Consider the following 19,374-nt stretch of genomic DNA (forward strand, 5'->3'; position numbering starts at 1 on the left):
TTATACTCTTGTTTACCAAAACCTGAATGTTTTGCATACCAATGAACATATAATTTGGAAAAAAATGGTGAAAGACCAAAATAATCGAAAAAAATTGTCTTGTCATTTATAGGTTATAAAATTTGAAAAACACAATTATATTAAAAAAATATATTTTCATCTTATACATTTCGGAGTTCTCATTTAGAATTCAAAAATTTATCAATGATACAAAATTGAATGTAAATTTCAAATCAACAGCGCTCTGATCTAGAGTGTGATCAAACTAATTTTACTAATTCTAGCTTCATTATGTGATGAAAATTTGAATATTTCTTAGAAAAATCTCTTCTTATATTATTAAGTTGGTCATTAATGTATTATTACAAATTTAACTGCATTAAAACATTCCATCATGGATACCAATGGGAATTAAAACAGCAATAAATATTAACAAATTACGAGCCACTAATTTCCAATCATTTGGTACTGCATATGGTGCAAGAATAAGCGTCAACTCATGAATCTGTGGACGAAAATTAAAAATTTAGTAACACTTTAAACAATACAATTGATATTTCTAATTGGGTACCTCATGACTAGCACATATGAAGATAAAAGACGTAATAAGTAAATTAAGAACTGGAAATCTTGGAAGAAGCACAAGAACTCCATGAGTATCAGCCGCTAACCAAACATGCCCTTGTCCAACGAGAGTTTCCAAACTTATTTTTCCAATCCCTGCTAAAAGTACTGAATATTTTCCTCTGACTGCAAACGAAGAATTTCTTAATACAATGTATCCAATGATCTATAAACAAAATATTTTTTTAGGTAATTAATTAAATAAATATTAGACGTTAAATAATTTTTTCCCTACCGGTATGAATACAATGTAGGAATGAATTTCTTCGCATTCTGAAACTGATACACATAACAATGTAAATATTGTATAGGCTGCAAGTGAAACAAGTGCTATTAAAGGAATAAAAACATTTCCAGGAATATGATCAATTCTTTGGAAAGCTAAGAGTCCTGCTCCAAATGCAACCCCAAAAGCAACGCTGTATCTATCTACTCTCCAACGAGACCACCATTCTCGAATATCATCATCAGTTGTTACAAAAAGAGCTTTCCAAGGCCTAGTAACAAACACTTTTTCGAAGAAAACCTAGTGAACAAAATATTTAATTTGCAAAGTCATCATTATGCTTAACACTATTACTGCTTACAAAAATAATAAATTTAATCAGTTAATATCAATTCTTACCTCAGACATATAGAGAATAGTAATAACGAAAATGAGTCCTAAAAGTTTTAATGCTAAATAAAGCAATGCACGTGAGCCATATTCGGCTAAACTTCCGGAGTGCACTCTGGGTGGTAACCAAGCTAAGATGTAGACAATTAGAAACCAAAAAGATACCAATGGTACAAAATGATAAAACTGGTAAGGTTGATTCATCAAAAGACAGAGCAAAACGGTAAGCAAATTTAACCGAAAGAGAACCTAAAAAATATATTTAGTTTGTTAAATAATGGTGGAGAATGCATTTAGGATGAATTAATAAAGTATTACTTCTGATTTTCGAAGTAATGTTATGAATTTGTCATAAAAGTTTTCGAAAAAAATTTTTCTATATAATCATATATAATTGTATATAATCATATATGATTATATATGGAATCACATATATAATTATATACAAGTATATATAATCATATATAACCATACATGATTATATATGGAATTGTATACAGGATTATATATAATTATATATGAAGCAATATACAGCCATGCAGGATTATACGGCTGCCCAATTTTAAAACACAGTAACTGCAAAATTTTTATACCTGATTTTTTCTAGTATTGCTGCATTTTTTATAACTTTTAGACCTCAATTTCAAGTATTTTTTCTTAAAAATATTTATATTCAAGTATTTTCTATTCACAAATCAAATTTTTCATCAATTTGGCGGGCAAAATTTTTTTTAATAAGAAAAATTGAAAAAAATTTTTAAATGTTAGTTACTGTGTTTTGAAATTATAATAATATATAAATTATATATGCTTATATAATTAACATATATAAAAATTTTTTTTTGGTAATCACAAAAAGTGTAAAATGATGTTTGTAATTACGTTTAAATAATTCTGAAATACAAAATTTGTTACATTTCCTATGAGATGTTTTGGTCTGCTTTGCTACTACCTAATAGTAAAATCATTATTAATTTAATTATTTAAATAAGTGTTCTATTATAATGAGATTCGGTAAAATAAATAAATTATTAATTATGACTATCCAAATATATTATAAAATCAATTTGTATATTATATTTATGATAAACTCATATGATACATTATGTAGATCATAGAATTATTATCATCTAAGACAGCAGCATAGCAGACAGAAACTTCAAGACGCACGGACATCACCAAAGTTAAGCAGCATTGAGCAGGGTTAATAGTTGGATGGGTGACCGCTGGTGTTATATCCGTAAAATTATATCTAGATATTTTTTTTTGCATTTTAATTGGTTACAGAGAATTGCGTAGAACCATATTAAATACTCTACCCATAAAATTGACCCAATAATTAATTAGATGTAATAAATATATAATTAAATATTGTTATATATAATTATATATAGTTATATATAATTATATATGATTATATTTGGCCATTTTTCATATATAATCTTATATAACCAATTTATATACAAATATATATATATATATATATATAAATATATATATATATATATATATATATATATATAAATATATATATTTCTATATATATAATTATATATAAATATTTTTTCTCGGGATTATAAAATAATTTTTCATTGTTTGTATATTATCATGGTATTATCACTATACCGTAGTAATTGGAAGTTTGAAATTATTGTTACCGCAATTTGTTTAAAAAAATTAGGAAAACGGTTGACCATAAAGGCCACCCCTGCAACTTCCCGCTACCTCCATATCCAAGTGCTCAACAATTCACTTATTTTTTAAGCTCTTCGAGCTCAAAAATATAATTTTTGTGTAATTTTGAGCTCTCCGAGCTCAAATAAATCGCTGTTCTGTGCTTTTGAACTCTTCGAGCTCAAAAGGCTAATGGAAGTTTTATAGAACACTATTTTTTGAATTTTCAAACCGCAATAACTTTTGAATGAATAAACCGATTTTCTCGCGGTTTACGGCAATCAACGCAGTTTTTTAAGTTCTTTGAAAAGTCTTTGAGCGTAAACTGGTCAGACTAAAAATTTCATACAAATTCTGAAAAAAACATTTTTTTCGACAACGATATCTCATGAATAAATCAACCGATTTTGACCAGGCTGGTGGCAATCGACGTGGTTTTTTGAGGTTAAGAGCTGATTATTTTTTGGAATTGATCGGTTCAGCCGTTTAAAAGATATTTTAGAAAAACAAATTTTTGGAAATTTTATTTTTGAGATTTCTCAAAATTGATCGACTCAAATTTTGTAAATTAGTATCAGAATTCTAGGGGCAAAGGAACTCTTTAGAACGCCGCTTATTTCGATCGAATCGGATGATCCGTTCAAAAGTTATGTGAGATTTACATACATACACACACACACACACACACACACACACACACACACACATACATACATACATACATACATACATACATACATACATACATACAGACACGGTGACATCACCGCGGAACTAGTCAGGAAAGCTTCCTAGGACCTCAAAACGTTGAGATCTGATGAAAACAATCTTTGAATCCGATTTTTGAAAATTTTCAATTTTCTTAGCGGGAAGTTAAAAATTTATTATTTAAAATAAATAATATAGTATCGCTATGTTATAGTGTTTTCTAGTTTTGGAATAGCTATAACTTATATTGTTTATTTCAAACTAATGAAGTTTTGTAACTTATACGAGTGTTAACTATTAATTTAATTAATAGAAAACATAACATTTCTCTGTAAGTATACAACAAGATATTTTTGCGCAAAAAAAAAAATTAATTTCTTATCAGTATTAATTTACTTATAAGCTAATATAAAAATGATGGATACTAACTCTTGCAAAACGTACAAGTGAAACATCTCCTGTTTGCCAAAAATAACAAAAATGTCCATATCCAGAAAGAAATAAGTAAGCAGAATTAATTAATCTCAGGTGCATGTATATAGGTAAAACATTTTTAGCGCCTGTTACATGATATATCAGAACAACTGATTGCATTAAACCACGCCATTCATCTGTTTGCTCTCGATTAAGAGCTCGAGGACCTCTTTCACAGTCCTCCGTAAAAAAAAGTCCTAGAGCTAAAATATACCCTAGCGGCAACCAAAAGCTAAATTCACTGTAATACTTATTTTCTTTCATAAAAAAGTTTGTTCTGAAACCAAAGCGTTTATAGATATAGTTAAAAAAAAACTTTTCGTTTGGTGAATAATGAATTATAAATATAAAATATAAATAATCATACCTATCACATAAGTAGAAATATCCTAAAATACATGCAAGTATTGCTAAAGATGTAATCAATGTATAAAAATCTTGGCGTGGTGCTTCATTTTGTGTAATTTCAGATGCATTTAAATCTTCTATTATATCAGAAACTTCTTCAGTTGCAATGCGGCCATAAAAAGTTTCAGATTTATTATGACATACTTTTTTATAAAGCCATAAACTAGCACCAGCTACAGTCCAAAATATAAGCATTAAAATGGTAACTAGTTGTAACGTAGTCGTAACTTCAAGATTACTGCAGCAAGTTCCATCATCAAAGTTCATATAATCGTTACAATAAGTATTTAACAAAATTTGTACTTTGTGCCGAAGAGAAAGTGGACTCGATAAATATCCATCAGGACTTTGTTCCAAAACTCCTTGTCCTATGAGTTTACTACTTTCCCACAAACGAGTTTGACTGTGTATCAATACCTAAAATTTATTATTGTAAAAATTCTACTAAAAATTATTATATTTTAGAATAGAAAAAATTGAAAAAATACTTCAACAGCTGCTTTGTTACAGATATTGATAAGATTGTTATCAACACTAGCAAAGTGCGCGGGTAGATTTTCTTTCACGATGGGATCTTGCAGCATCCAAAGAAATTGGGTACCTTTCTTTGCCAATACATCAGCCGGTTGAACAAGCTTAATAAGTCCGGAGCTATAACTTTTATATAAATTTTTACTATCACTTAGATTGCTGTTAAGAATATCAAAAGCTCCACAACCGGCAATTATCATAGTTGGAGCATCTTCTTTCTGAAAGCGTAAGTAAAGTGTCATTTTTATACATCCAAGATAAAATTTTAACTCTTATAAAACCATAGATCACTTTATTTGTAAAATTACATAAATTACCCCCGTAAAAGAATTTTCTCAAAAAGTATCTTCACTCAACAACATTAGAGTTTTTAGCCAAATCAAATATTAGAATTCGGACGAAATTTTGATGTTTTAAAAACTGCTTTGAATTTATAAATTTTGAAAAATAAGTAGTTATCAACATCCCATCGATAATATCTTCTGATAGAATTGATCGGTTAAATAGTTTAAGAAAATTTTTTTTTTCATATAACACTACACACATCCACGAAAATATAATTACAAATCGTTTGAAATTTTCAACTCTTTTATTATTAAAATAAGAATTGTTCGTCATATTTAAATTATTAATATTTATGTAATTGATAAATACATTTGCATTGGTTGATTGCTAGATACGCGCAATTCTCGGGACGAGCCTCAACAGAGCCAATATACTTTGATACATCATAAATATACGTTGAAAGCTTAAAAAAGGTAGATTATATATTTTTTTGGTTTAATAAGTTTTTTAAAACTTATGTGTTTATCTGATCAGATGGAGACAAAATTAATTTAAAATGTTTAAATCTCGACAAATTTATTTTTTGTTCAAAGGTAGACACTTAATGCCAATTTTTCAAACCAGGTTTTTTATAAAAAAAAAAAATTGGTTTGAAAAACTGGCCCTAACAATGAGGTATAGTCGTGAATTACGATTAATCCTAATCTACCCGACAATATCTAGTTTGCAGAAAATGACTAATTTTTTATGACTGTGAACTTAGCCGACAACCGACAATCGAAAATTTTGACAATCGATATTTCAACGAGGAAATCGATTTTTTTAAATTAAAAAAATAGCAGTTGTTCTTTTTTTGAATACTTAAAAGTGCATTTATTTGTAAATGAAATATGATTTTTTTTTCGCGATGAAATTTTGAAAATAAAACTTTGACGAGTGCTCTAATCAACACTTTTAGATAAAAAAATCTGAAATTGAGTACTAACCTTTTTTTTTAATAATACCGGCACACAAAAAAAATTAAGTAGAATGTGCATTTGACCGGACATACCTAAGGGTACGTATTTTGGTCCGCTGAATTCGAATTCGAGGTCAGTTTGACTCCTACACCCTCGAAATTTCGAGAAAACTTCAAAAAACCGTAAAAATGATGAAAATTGGCAGTTTTAATGATAAAAAAATTTTTCGGAACTAAACTAAGCGTGATTTTCATGTATTTCGATCCGCTGAATATGAATCAAAACTTTATTGAGACCACGAGCCATTTTAAATGTGAAAAAATCACACAAACTCTCGAAAATTCCGAAAAAAGTAATTTTTTTTGTTTTTTTACTCTCGTTTTTGACTTTTGAAGACTTAATTGCTTGTGCCTGTAACCAGGGCACCTCCACGTGGTGACGGTGGGCAAGAGAACCATCTGGCAGAGTCTCTGGGTTAACGGCGTGTGTTTCGTCATGGCAGGTACAAGTGATAAGTACTTCACGATGCAGGGAGTCGGAGCCCCAGTATCGGCGTCTCGTCAGGGTGAGAAAGCAGGCTCGCAGGCGTCGTCATCAAGCGACTGCAGCTCTTCAGAAGTGGGAAACTTGGCTACTGGAGAATATACTATTACAAGAAGTAATTCTCATCTGTGTGATCTGTGTAATAAAAGTCCTGATTCATTTTGTTACATTTGTGGAGAATTCAATTTGGAAAGGAATCGAAGATCGTTATCTGATAAGATCAAACAAATTTATGAAGAATGTTTTGGTCTCCAAATTACTAATTTGGATTCAGCATGGGTTCCACATACGATTTGTAGTCGATGAATCATGTCGAACCCATGCTGAATCCAAATTAGTAATTTGGAGACCAAAACATTCTTCATAAATTTGTTTGATCTTATCAGATAACGATCTTCGATTCCTTTCCAAATTGAATTCTCCACAAATGTAACAAAATGAATCAGGACTTTTATTACACAGATGAGAATTACTTCTTGTAATAGTATACTCTCCAGTAGCTAAGTTTCCCACTTCTGAAGAGCTGCAGTCGCTTGATGACGACGCCTGCGAGCCTGCTTTCTCACCCTGACCAGACGCCGATACTGGGGCTCTGACTCCCTGCATCGTAAAGTACTTATCACTTGTACCTGCCATGACGAAACACACGTCGTTAACCCAGGGACTCTGCCAGATGGTTCTCTTGCCCACCGTCACCACGTGGAGGTGCCCTGGTTACAGGCACAAGCAATTAAGTCTTCAAAAGTCAAAAACGAGAGTAAAAAAACAAAAAAAATTACTTTTTTCGGAATTTTCGAGAGTTTGTGTGATTTTTTCACATTTAAAATGGCTCGTGGTATCAATAAAGTTTCAATTCATATTCAGCGGATCGAAATACATGAAAATCAAGTTTAGTTTAGTTCTGAAAAATTTTTTTATCATTAAAACTGCCAATTTTTATCATTTTTACGGTTTTTTGAAGTTTTCTAGAAATTTCGAGGGTGTAGGGGTCAAACTGACCTCGAATTCGGATTCAGCGGACCAAAATACGTACCCTTAGGTAGGTCCGGTCAAATGCACATTCTACTTAATTTTTTTTGTGTGCCGGTGTAAATTTAGACCTGCATTTAATTATTTTTTTTGAAAAATCACTAGAACGTTGGGCAAGCAATAAAAATGAAAAAAAGAAAAAATTAGGAAAAATAAAAAAATGCAGGCCTTTATTACACCCAAATCTACAACTGCATTTTTTCAGAATTCAATTTTTTTTATTTCCTACCAAATTATCAATTTTTTTCTAAATAAAAGATTCTTTTTTCGGATATGTTTAGTTTACAAGCTCACTTTACTTAAACAATACATAAAATTCACTCAATTTTCGAAAAACTACACCTGCATTTTTATAAATTTAGGTTTTATTCATAAAAATTATATTTTAAACAAAAAAAGCTTTTTTTTTGTCAATTTAATTCAATATTTATCTATATATATATATATATATATATATATATATATATATATATATATATATATATATATATATATATATATATATATATATATATATAAGGGATTTCCACCTATGTATTGACTCATCACGATATTTCTGAAACCATCAGGGGTAGAGACTTCAAATGTAATAGGAATATTTCTTTCGCCGAGTAGAGGTCAGCTCAGAACGGATTTTACGAAATTCTACTCACGAGATGTGTTGCTCGGGCTTTAAAAATGCAAAATTTCCGTTTTTAAACTATATAGCTCCTAAAGGCTCCAAATTTGGTAGGAATTTTCTATGTGTGATGTAGAAGTGATCTAACAGAGGATTTTATGACAACCTATCCCCAACCAGGATTGCGGGGGTGCGTGCTAACAATTAAAAATTTCATTTTACAAGCTATAGCTACTACAAAGAATGAAAATCATTTCACTACGGAATTCATTAAATTCTATTTCTTATAAGGATTGTGGGGTTTCTCTTGAGGGTCTATCAAATTTTATGTCTATAGGAACTGTAGTTGACAATTGTAGTTTGACAATTTCACTAATGAATCAGTAGATTTCCACTGATTTAACCAGTGGACATATAACAGCGCGAATGAGCGCAAATATTTTGTTCATTGATTTAATCAGTCGATTTCACTGATTCACGAGTGAAATTCTTATGCACTGGTTGGAATCAGTCAAATTCCACTGAGTAATTTTAAGAGAGCCTTTGACAAATGAAAGATTCCTACTAAATTCGGAGTCTGTAGGAGCTATAGCTTATAAAATGAAATTTTTAATTGTTAGCACACACCCCCGCAATCCTTGTTGTGGATAGGTTGTCATAAAATCCTCTGTTAGATCACTTCTACATCACACATAGAAAATTCCTACCAAATTTGGAGCCTTTAGGAGCTATATAGTTTAAAAACGGAAATTTTGCATTCTTAACGCCCGAGCAACACTTCTTGTGAGTGGAATTCCGTAAAATCCGTTCTGAGCTGACCTCTACTCGGCGAAAGAAATATTCCTATTACATTTGAAGTCTCTACCCCTGATGGTTTCAGAAATATCGTGATGAGTCAATACATAGGTGGAAATCCCTTATATATATATATATATATATATATAGATAAATATTGAATTAAATTGACAAAAAAAAAGCTTTTTTTGTTTAAAATATAATTTTTATGAATAAAACCTAAATTTATAAAAATGCAGGTGTAGTTTTTCGAAAATTGAGTGAATTTTATGTATTGTTTAAGTAAAGTGAGCTTGTAAACTAAATATATCCGAAAAAAGAATCTTTTATTTAGAAAAAAATTGATAATTTGGTAGGAAATAAAAAAAATTGAATTCTGAAAAAATGCAGTTGTAGATTTGGGTGTAATAAAGGCCTGCATTTTTTTATTTTTCCTAATTTTTTCTTTTTTTAATTTTTATTGCTTGCCCAATGTTCTAGTGATTTTTCAAAAAAAATAATTAAATGCAGGTCTTAATTTATTAAAAAAAAAGGTTAGTACTCAATTTCAGATTATTTTATCTAAAAGTGTTGATTAGAGCACTCGTCAGTTTTATTTTCAAAATTTCATCACGAAAAAAAAATCATATTTCATTTACAAATAAATGTACTTTTAAGTATTCAAAAAAAGAACAACTGCTATTTTTTTAATTTAAAAAAATCGATTTCCTCGTTGAAATATCGATTGTCAAAATTTTCGATTGTCGGTTGTCGGCTAAGTTCACAGTCATAATGTTTGTTGTAAGTAATAAATTTATGATTTTATCTTATCGTTTATAATATTAATTACCATCCAAGTTCGAAAATCATTGATCATTGATATATTCAATTGAGGTCTCCATAAAAATTGAACTTGTAATTTTAATTTAGCATCATTAAAATTCGAATTTGATTGTTGGAGAACATCTGTAGAATCGAAACCTTTCCCATCAACTATAAATTGGGAAATAAATGATTTATACAACTGGTGAATCCGAGCATCTCCGACAAATACAAAATGATTTTTGTGACTCATGAAAGCTAAATATCGCAAACATCTTCTGCTGTCTCTAAAATATAAATATATCATTCACACAACGTGAATCCGTGTTTATTTTAAACGCTTAAAATGTCGATAAATAAAATAATTCACGTTTGCGTATAATGATGAATCATGCATCCATAAGGTTGCCATTCTTTATCGCCTTTATATCGACCTTCTTTTAGCAGCCACTTACAGGAGTCACTACCTAGAGAAAAAATAAAAAATTTCAACACATGATTTAGCACATGTAATAAATTAAATTAATTGGAAATTGATTTACCGTATATTAAATGTATCATTCCATGGAAAAGAATAAAGCAAATAACCAAAATAGCCGCAATCTTTTTTGCACTTGCTACGGTTACTAAACTTATAAAATGCTCAGCAGCAGTCATGAATGGTTTATTTCAAGATTACTATCCTATGAATAATTTTGTGCATTTTCAAAAATTAGATATGGCTATTAACATAATTCTATACGAATTCATTTTCATAAGAATTAGAAAAAAATAAAAACATTAATCTATTTAAATACATACATGTATGGGTGTATGCATATAATATATAATCAATAATAAACGTCGGTCATGATCAGGGTTAAAACGTATAACCATGCGTAACCGATACTTTCTTACGGCAAAATACGTTCATTAGTTGATTTTCGGATTTTCGTACATACATTTCATTGATTGTTGTGTCATCTAGCGGCTATAATGAAAAATTGCATGTTCCACCATGTCACTTATTTATTTAAAAAATAAAAAATCATAAAAAAACTATTTCATAATTGAAAAATTAAATTACAAAATTGTTATTCGATTAAATTAATTACTGAATAGGTTATGCAACAAAGGCTGTATCCTAGTCGGGTTGCAGTCAACTAGTCAGACTGACAACATTCCGAATTAAGGGCGGGGTAAGGGTTTTTCACTTTCGAAAAATCGATTTTTTTTTGTTTTATCTTATTGTTTAACATTTCAAGAATATGTCCTCAAAATTTTAATCCGATCTAAGCAATATTCTTGAAGTTATTTTTTAATTAGTCTCGGGGCCTTTAACGCTCTAACTCTAACAGCTACGGGCGGTTGGGATTGCAGTGCAGCTGTCGAGCAGGTATACAGGTTATTCATTGCTATTGTCCTGATCCCATATCCAGTTTTAGAAATATTTCATTTAGTAAAGCCAGGTAACTAAAACCATATAGATATATTTTATATTTGTATGTTTATTATACACTACATTATTTTAAAAAAAGAAACGAGCTTCAGTTAGTGGTTAGACGTTCGACCGTGCACTTGTAATTTTATTTTTTCAAAAAATTTCCTGAGCAAAAATGCCGAGAGTAAGTAAAATTTCGCGAGAAGACCGTCAAAGTGGAAGGACCTATTTGTGTCGATCAAAAAAAAGATCAAACCCGAATAAAAAAATAAAAGATGAGGCTACCACCAAAAGTGCTTCGGCGAAGAAAATAAAACTAAATACGAGCCCTGATAAAACGAAATGATTTGAAATGATTAAAAAATGTTAATCATTCTAAATCATTTTTAATCATAAAAATATAATTAAAAATTATTTGAAATGATTAAGAATTTTAAATCATTTTCAATCATTTTTAATCATAAAAATATAATTAAAAATTATTCAAAATGATTAAGAATTTTAAATCATTTTTAATCATAAAATTATGATTAAAAATGATTTGAAATGATTGAAAATTCTTAATTATTTTTAATTATATTTTTATCATTAAAATTGATTCAATACTTTCAAATGTTTCAATGAATTATTTTCATTATTTTTTTTTTTTAAATAAATAGTTTTTTAAAGAATTAGAAATGGGTAAAAAATCAATACATTCTTCTATTGACAAATAATTATATGTAATCTATGTAATTGAAAGAATATAAGAAAAATTTACTTTTCAGCACATTTATAGAATAAAATGAGTTATTTTATATTAATTTAGTATCATTAGGAAGGTCTTGATCCGAATTTATGTCTTTTTCAATGTTTTATGTTTTATAGTAATAGTTAATTTATTATAATAAGTCTTAGGAGTAGTCATTAATAGTTTCGAATTTCGCGATAAACGTCATTTGTTTATTTATTTATATATTTTGTTCTGTAAATGTAAATGCGGTTATATGTCAAAAATAAATCCATATATATAATAAAGACTCTAAGTTTTGTATCGGATTTATTTTCATCATAAATTGGATTTCTTTAGTTTAATTTGGTTTCGTAAGAAAGGTCGTAACCTGAATTTACCCTTTTGTACGATTGGATATTTTTCAACGATAATAAATTTATTATCTAAATTATTGAAAGATTAAAAACAATTTTGTAACTGGTACATCAATATTAAAAAAACAATTTTTGATAGTTATATTCGGTATCATCAGAAACGTTTTGACAAGAATTCTTGTTTTTTCACAGTTTTATATTTTTTTCTGTGATCATCAATTTCTTAGAGGAGTTTAAAATAATTTTTGACCCCATAAATTTGTTCTGGAATATTGACTATTAAATTTTTTCTTATTGATCCTGTCACAGCACTATCGTTTTTCAATGTTACTTCAAAAGTGCCCAAATTATGTGTATTATAATTCAAAATGTCAAAAAAGTTGTAGAGACAAAGATTGTTTATTCATAATCCGTACGTCTCGGCAGTCACATAGTGACTGCGGTTAGTAGTTTAAATTATAAGCGGAATTATTCTAAATTCGTCAGACCTTTACAATTATTCATCAATTCTTCAATCAATTTATTACATTTATGAGGGGATATTTTTTGTCGCTAATAATCGGTAGCACTTGACTTCAACATAATAATTACTCAACTGAACTACGAACTTAACTTGAATATAAAAGCTTATCGAGGTGATTAAAACGTATATAGCTCTACAAAAAGTATATTTATGTTTACTTACTAAAAATTTCATAGGTCCTCATCAGTAGATAAAATTTCTATAATAATTATTTTTAAATAGTATTTAATAGCACCAAAAAATTTCATTTGCGATAACTCAATTTATGCTTAGTAAGAAAAGACAAAAAAATCGAGTAATGTAGCACCATTGAAAAGTATTGCATGATTGAAAATATTTAATTCAGATTCTATATAGAACTAATATCAGAGTGTAATTTAAGGATTAAAAAATATAATATAATGTTGGATACATTTTGAAAAGGACACACTACAGCAGTTAAAAAAGGTTTTGGGCCATAAGATCGACAAAAAAAATTATTTTTGCCATTCAGACCGATGTAATTAATAAAATAAAGATTCCTGGGTACAAAAAATTATATTATATATAATTATACATGTTCTTGTGATTATTGTAAAAATATATAAAATTTTTTTTACCCGGGTTTGTAAGAAATTTTTTTTTAATTGCTCGCCATCAAAGTTATGCTATACATTGTAAAAATAAAAGGCATAAATGGAAAAATAATGATTTTTGAGCCTTTAATTCCTTTCAGAGTAAAATTCAAAGCGAGGAAGATTTTATTTAGATTATTAATGATATAAGATCTACAGAATAAACACCTTTTTTCCTACGACCTGAAAAAAAAAATTTATATATAATTGTATATACTCATATATAATTATATTACAATTATATATAATTACATATGGTCGTACATAATTACATATGAATATGTATAATAATACAAAATTAGATGCAACATTTTTTTAATAATTATATACAATTATATAATTATAAATATAAATATAATTATAAATAACCGAATATAAAAAAAAAATATATATGATTATATAAAATTATAAATAATAATATATATTTATACGGAAATCATGTATAATTATACATGAATCATATATAATTGCATATAAATTTTTTTACTCCAGTGGGTATTTTTTGATTACTATAAATTAAACATTCTCTTTTTTTTTTATCTAAGGGTCTATTGCCTCAATGATTAATAATTTTTTAATCTGTAGTATTTTGCAAATCAAATAATGAAATAGGAACTGTTTTAACTCATAGAAAAATTGGATTTCACGAAATTAATAATTTTGTCCAGTTATAAAATTATTACCCAAGCCCTCCAGCAATATATAGCTCCATATACTAAACAAATAATTCCATCAAAATTAGAGCTTTTAATTCTGATTCTACTTCTATTCTTTTTTATTTTTTAAAGTAATTATAAATTTTAAAGCAATGGAGCATCTTAAAAATTTCATTATATATCATTATATCCATTAGATATCATTATATAAAATATATACATATATATATATATTAATAATTTATAAATTTTATAAAAAATTTTGTTCACTACAAATCGATCATGTATACGATTTGCATTACTTCTAGTTTTTACAAACTCCAATATATAAGTAAGTCTTATATATAAGTAAACAGGTAGTGAATTAGTAAATGGATTTTCATAAGCAAATAAACTTCTTTAAAAAAAAATAGTGAATTAGTTTTTCAAGCGTCAGGTCCGTGGTTCGGTTCTCGTGCACGCCAAATTTTTTTCATTTCTATGGAAATAATCACATATAATTCTACATAATTATATGTGATTCTATACAATAATATATATTTATATCGGGCCATTTTTCATGTATATTAATATATCAGTATATACAATTATAGATAATTTTTTTTATTCGGGCTGGTAAATAAAAGTAAGAAATAGTTGTTGTTGGTGTGAAAATTAATGTAGCCTTTTATTTTTTTTTTTGTTTAATTAAAGAATTTTTTTCAAATTGTAATTATTTTTTCAATTTTTGTAGTTGAAAAAAAATTTTACGTTTTACTCCGAGTTATGAAAGTGAAATTTCATTCGGAATTTACTCTCGAATTTTTACAATGTACAACAATGAGAGAATATCGCAATAAAATCGTAAGTGACTCTGTCTCCAGATATTTTCCAAGCCGAAAATAGTATTAACAACGATTTGAAATAATGAATGATTAATTTTGAAAATGATGTACACTACTCTATAACGTTAAAAAAAAATAATAATATAAATTAACCATTGGTGGTTTTATCAAACCATTTCGTTTAATCGAAATTTCTCCAATAGAAATAATTTACCATTATTGAAAACTTCTTTATACTATCCGAATCATTTCAACTCGTGACGGATAACAAAAATTCAAACATTATTTTATGATGTCAAATTATTTGACATAATCACAAATTTTCTAATACTAATCAAATAATTTCCAATTATAACTGGTTACAAACATTCTAGCATTATTTCATGATTACAAAATTTTTTAAATGATTCCACATTTTTAATACTAACGAAATTATTTTCAACCATAATTGGTGACAAAAATGTATAAAGTATGTTAGAATTCGTAATGATTCAACATGATATAAATTTTGTAATACTAATCAAATCATATTCAATCATAACCAGTGAAAAAAATTCGAGCATTATTTCACGATTGAAAAAGATTTAGAATGATTAAAAATTTTTAATACTGACCGAATCATTTTTAATCATAACTAGTAACAAAAATTCAGAAAGTATTTTAGGATTTGCAATGATTTAACATGATTCCAAATTTTTAATACTAACCGAATCATAATCAATCATAACCAGTGATTAAATTCGATCATTTTTTCACGATTAAAAAAGATTGAGGATGATTAAAAATTTTTAATACTCACCGAATCATTTTCAATCATAACTAGAAATAAAAATTCAGAAAGTATTATAGGATTTGCAATGATTTAACATGATTCAAAATTTTTAATACTAGCTGAATCATTTTTAATCATTACCGGTAACAAAAATTCAAGCATTATTTCAGGATTAAAAATGATTTGAAATGATTCAAAATTTCATATACTGACCTAATCATAGTCAATCATAACCGGCGAAAAAAATTCGAGCATTATTTTACGATTAAAAAGGATATAAAATGATTAAAAATTTTTAATACTGACCGAATCATTTTCAATCATAACTGGTAACTAAAATTCAGAAAGTATTTTAGGATTAGTAATGATTTCACATGATTTAAAAATTTAAATACTAGTTGAGTCATTTTTAATCATAACTGGAGACAAAAATTTGAACATTATTTCAGGATTAGAAATGTTTTGAAATGATTAAAAATTTTTAATCATTTTTAATCATTTCATATACTGCCTATTTCCCATTATTCAAAATGATTCATAATGATTCATTGTGAAATTTCGAAAATGATTTACATGATTTGAAATCATTAAAAATAATTAATTTTTTAATCATTCTTTATCATATCAAATCATTCTGTTTTATCAGGGAGTGCTAGTGTACCGGAAGATGTTGAAAAACATTTTAGAATCATAGATTTTTTGCTTGTGTTTTCAACCATCGCAAGTTTAGTAAAATGTGCTCAGTGTGATGGTTCAATCGAGTTCAAGAGCTGTAAAAAAGAAGGACTCGGCTTCCAAATCCAAGTCAAATGTACAAATTGTGATCCACGCTTTATACCGTCGAGTGAGAAAACTGGTCATTGCTATGAAATTAACACTCGTTTTGCCTTTGTAATGCGTACATTAGGTTTGGATTTAGCAGGCTGCAATAAATTTTGCGGGCTCATGGACATAGCAAGTAGTTTTTTATCAAAACAATCTTATTTGGATCTCATGAAATCTATTTGCTGCAGCATCGAAACGACTGCTGAGAAATTTCTTGTCTCCGCCGCAGACGAAGAAAAACAGCTAACACGTGCAAATTCGGAGTCAAACACTTTGACCGTTTCTGTTAAATTTGCATTTTATGTAGCTGCATGCACATTCAATGAAGGTGCTGGTGCTCTTCTAACTTTTCTGTCTGACATGGACGTCAGTGTCGGCCCAAGCGCTCACGAGTATGCATCATCTACGGACAGCAATCACATTGATAGGGCCGAGTTCCAAGCTGTGCAGCAGAGCAAAGAAGCCAGAATAAAACGAAGACTTGAAAAAAAAACAGGCTGAAGACATCGACAATGCTGAAGGATGTGTGCTGTATGGAGCTGGAATTGATGATTCTGTGTAAGTTTAAAAAAAAATTTTTTTTCTTCACTTTTTTGCTTCATAAACTTTAACTCTTCAGCACTCTCGCAAAACGATTGACTATCATTACTCGCGCGATGAGAAAAACTCTCACGCCTTATGTGGAAGCGCACGCATGCTTATAGTCCCTTTAATTTAAAAAATCTTAAATAAAATAAATTTCTTAAAACAAAAAAAAATTGACTTATTTAAAAATAATATTTAATAATAATACATCCAAACACAAATGCACTCTTACGGGAACCTCCGAACTATACCGATCAGACCCGATTTTTTAAATTCTGACCCCCCTACTTTACTATTGCGATGAGAAAATATCTCACAGAGTTAATAAAATTTATTTTATTTTTTTATAGTATAGAACAATTAAAATAATAATATTGCAATCTGAAATAATATTAATTTTTTGACAGATAGAAAAAAAATCACATAGTCATTTCATTTGAAATTTGAAAGAAAATTTGAGTTATTGATGAGCGTGAGAGAAAATCTCATAGCGAGAGTGCTGAAGGGTTAAACGCGTTTTTCTCAAAACTACTTTTTCAAAGTCCGTGTTCACTGCCATTTGAAAACTACTCGACCGATTCATTTCAAACTTTGTACACATTTTCTTCATATAAAATACCTCCCCCCTACGTTTAGTAAAAATTTTTTTTTTAAAATTAAGGGTGTTTCCCACCCACAAAATGGCGGAAATTTTAGTCGAAAATAACGGTTCACACTTTAGATAGCCGCCAAAAATTTTTAAATTAAAAAAAAAATAATCAGAGAACGTTGGGGGGAAGATTTGTTTATAATTTAACTAAATTTTTATGGTTTTTCATTTTCAGATAATTTCCGGCCGAGTTACAGTGAACACCGCAAATTGTTTTTTTTTTCAAGACGTCCGGGGGGAAGCTCTGTCACGGGCTAATGGTTTAATATTTTTGCATGAAAAATTTACAGAACATAGTCAAAACTATGCTCAATAATGTATAGAAGGTTTGAATAAAATTGCTCAATCGAGATTTGAGATAAAAAATCACAAAAAAAGTGTTTTTTTTTACGCTGAAACCCTTACCCCTCCCTTAATAAATTACTAGAGAAAGTTATGTTATATCCAGCAAGGTCACTAGATTGCTTGTACTGCCTCCTTCTGGACAGAGGTGTGAGTTTTAGTCACGCGGGATCTATTTAAATTTATTGTTGTTTATTAATTCAGCTTTTGATAATGAAATCTGTTGGATTAAGTTGAAGAAAAAGGAAAACTTTTGTTAGATGGACTGTTTTAAATGATAAACAATAATTAATGAAGAGCTTGATTTTATTCGGTGGTTTCAGCTACAGCAAGTGCTCAGTTAAAGTTCTCAGGGAGAAGTGTAGTTACTAGGGATGGGCGATATACATCGATGTTTCGACTATCGATGTTTTTTCCGGGAAACATCGATTTTTTTGGTCGATTTTTTTTGGAATCGGAACATCGATGGTCGATGTAGAATAATGAACCATCGACATCGAAATAAATTTCTACTAGAAATTTTTTAGCGCGCGCTAAAAATTAAAAAAAAAATCTGAAAATACCCAAAAAAAAATCGTAAAAATTACAGTTATAAATATGGGAAAAAAAATCTATTAAACACAATTGTTAATGACTTGCAAGTGCATTTTCATAGCTGGAATATGATCTTAGAATTCAAAAATAACGAAATAACCATATTTTCGAATTTCAGTCTGTCGTTTGATTGTATCGAATTTTTTTAATCTTTAAATGACCTACACAGTGTTTGATAGATTTTTTTCTCTTATTTATAACTTTAATTTTCCCGATTTTTTTGGTTTTTGAGATTTTTTTGAATTTTAATCATACTCAATCTGAATCCAAAAAATTTTTTTATGTTGATAATTTCGATTTTTCATGATTTATTGTCATTTTTTTTAGTTTTTTGCTATTTTTTCAAATTTTGACGGCTCAACGGACTAATTAACGTTCAAATTCAGATTCAGTGAATTGAAATATATAAAAATCATGC

At 28.4% G+C, this 19,374-nt stretch overlaps 2 protein-coding genes across 9 annotated transcripts; one reads left to right on the forward strand and one right to left on the reverse strand.

Annotated features, from left to right (window-relative positions):
- Positions 1 to 135: 135 nt before the first annotated feature.
- Positions 136 to 10,954, reverse strand: LOC123264612 (N-acetylneuraminate 9-O-acetyltransferase). Of its 2 annotated transcripts, XM_044727982.1 has the most exons (11): positions 10,868 to 10,954; positions 10,609 to 10,749; positions 10,437 to 10,533; positions 10,095 to 10,353; positions 4,993 to 5,253; positions 4,464 to 4,921; positions 4,052 to 4,373; positions 1,250 to 1,489; positions 860 to 1,150; positions 572 to 790; positions 136 to 505 (listed from the first exon to the last, which is right to left on the reverse strand). In XM_044727982.1, exons 2-11 carry the CDS (start codon positions 10,721 to 10,723, stop codon positions 380 to 382), a joined length of 2,388 nt encoding a protein of 795 aa, XP_044583917.1. In that variant the 5' UTR covers positions 10,724 to 10,749; positions 10,868 to 10,954; the 3' UTR covers positions 136 to 379. The 2 variants fall into 2 exon arrangements, with proteins under 2 accessions (XP_044583917.1, XP_044583915.1); XM_044727980.1 differs by lacking the exon at positions 10,868 to 10,954 and having other exon boundaries at positions 10,609 to 10,861.
- Positions 10,022 to 18,402, forward strand: LOC123264657. 7 transcript variants are annotated; one of them, XM_044728073.1, is made up of 4 exons: positions 11,546 to 11,670; positions 12,146 to 12,167; positions 16,608 to 17,344; positions 18,196 to 18,402. In XM_044728073.1, the coding sequence occupies exons 1-3, from the start codon at positions 11,662 to 11,664 to the stop codon at positions 17,285 to 17,287; spliced, it is 711 nt and encodes a 236-aa protein (XP_044584008.1). In that variant the 5' UTR covers positions 11,546 to 11,661; the 3' UTR covers positions 17,288 to 17,344; positions 18,196 to 18,402. The 7 variants fall into 7 exon arrangements, 1 of the variants encoding a protein (XP_044584008.1); XR_006509383.1 differs by lacking the exons at positions 11,546 to 11,670; positions 12,146 to 12,167 and adding an exon at positions 10,022 to 10,045; XR_006509379.1 differs by lacking the exons at positions 11,546 to 11,670; positions 12,146 to 12,167 and adding an exon at positions 11,089 to 11,514.
- The last annotated feature ends 972 nt before the right edge of the window (positions 18,403 to 19,374 follow it).

This window comes from Cotesia glomerata, linkage group LG5 (genome assembly GCF_020080835.1).
Source record: "Cotesia glomerata isolate CgM1 linkage group LG5, MPM_Cglom_v2.3, whole genome shotgun sequence".
Lineage (NCBI taxonomy): Eukaryota > Metazoa > Arthropoda > Insecta > Hymenoptera > Braconidae > Cotesia > Cotesia glomerata.

Excerpts from the sequence above, each read along its gene's own strand:
- LOC123264612 (XM_044727982.1), bottom strand. The coding sequence starts at position 10,723 with ATGACTGCTGCTGAGCATTTTATAAGTTTAGTAACCGTAGCAAGTGCA. Across the intron at positions 4,374-4,463 it reads TATTTCTACTTATGTGATAG|AACAAACTTTTTTATGAAAG; the intron begins GTATGATTATTT and ends CTTTGGTTTCAG. Across the intron at positions 1,490-4,051 it reads CACTTGTACGTTTTGCAAGA|GTTCTCTTTCGGTTAAATTT; the intron begins GTTAGTATCCAT and ends TATATTTTTTAG.
- LOC123264657 (XM_044728073.1), top strand. Across the intron at positions 12,168-16,607 it reads TTTTAAAGAATTAGAAATGG|GGAGTGCTAGTGTACCGGAA; the intron begins GTAAAAAATCAA and ends CTGTTTTATCAG.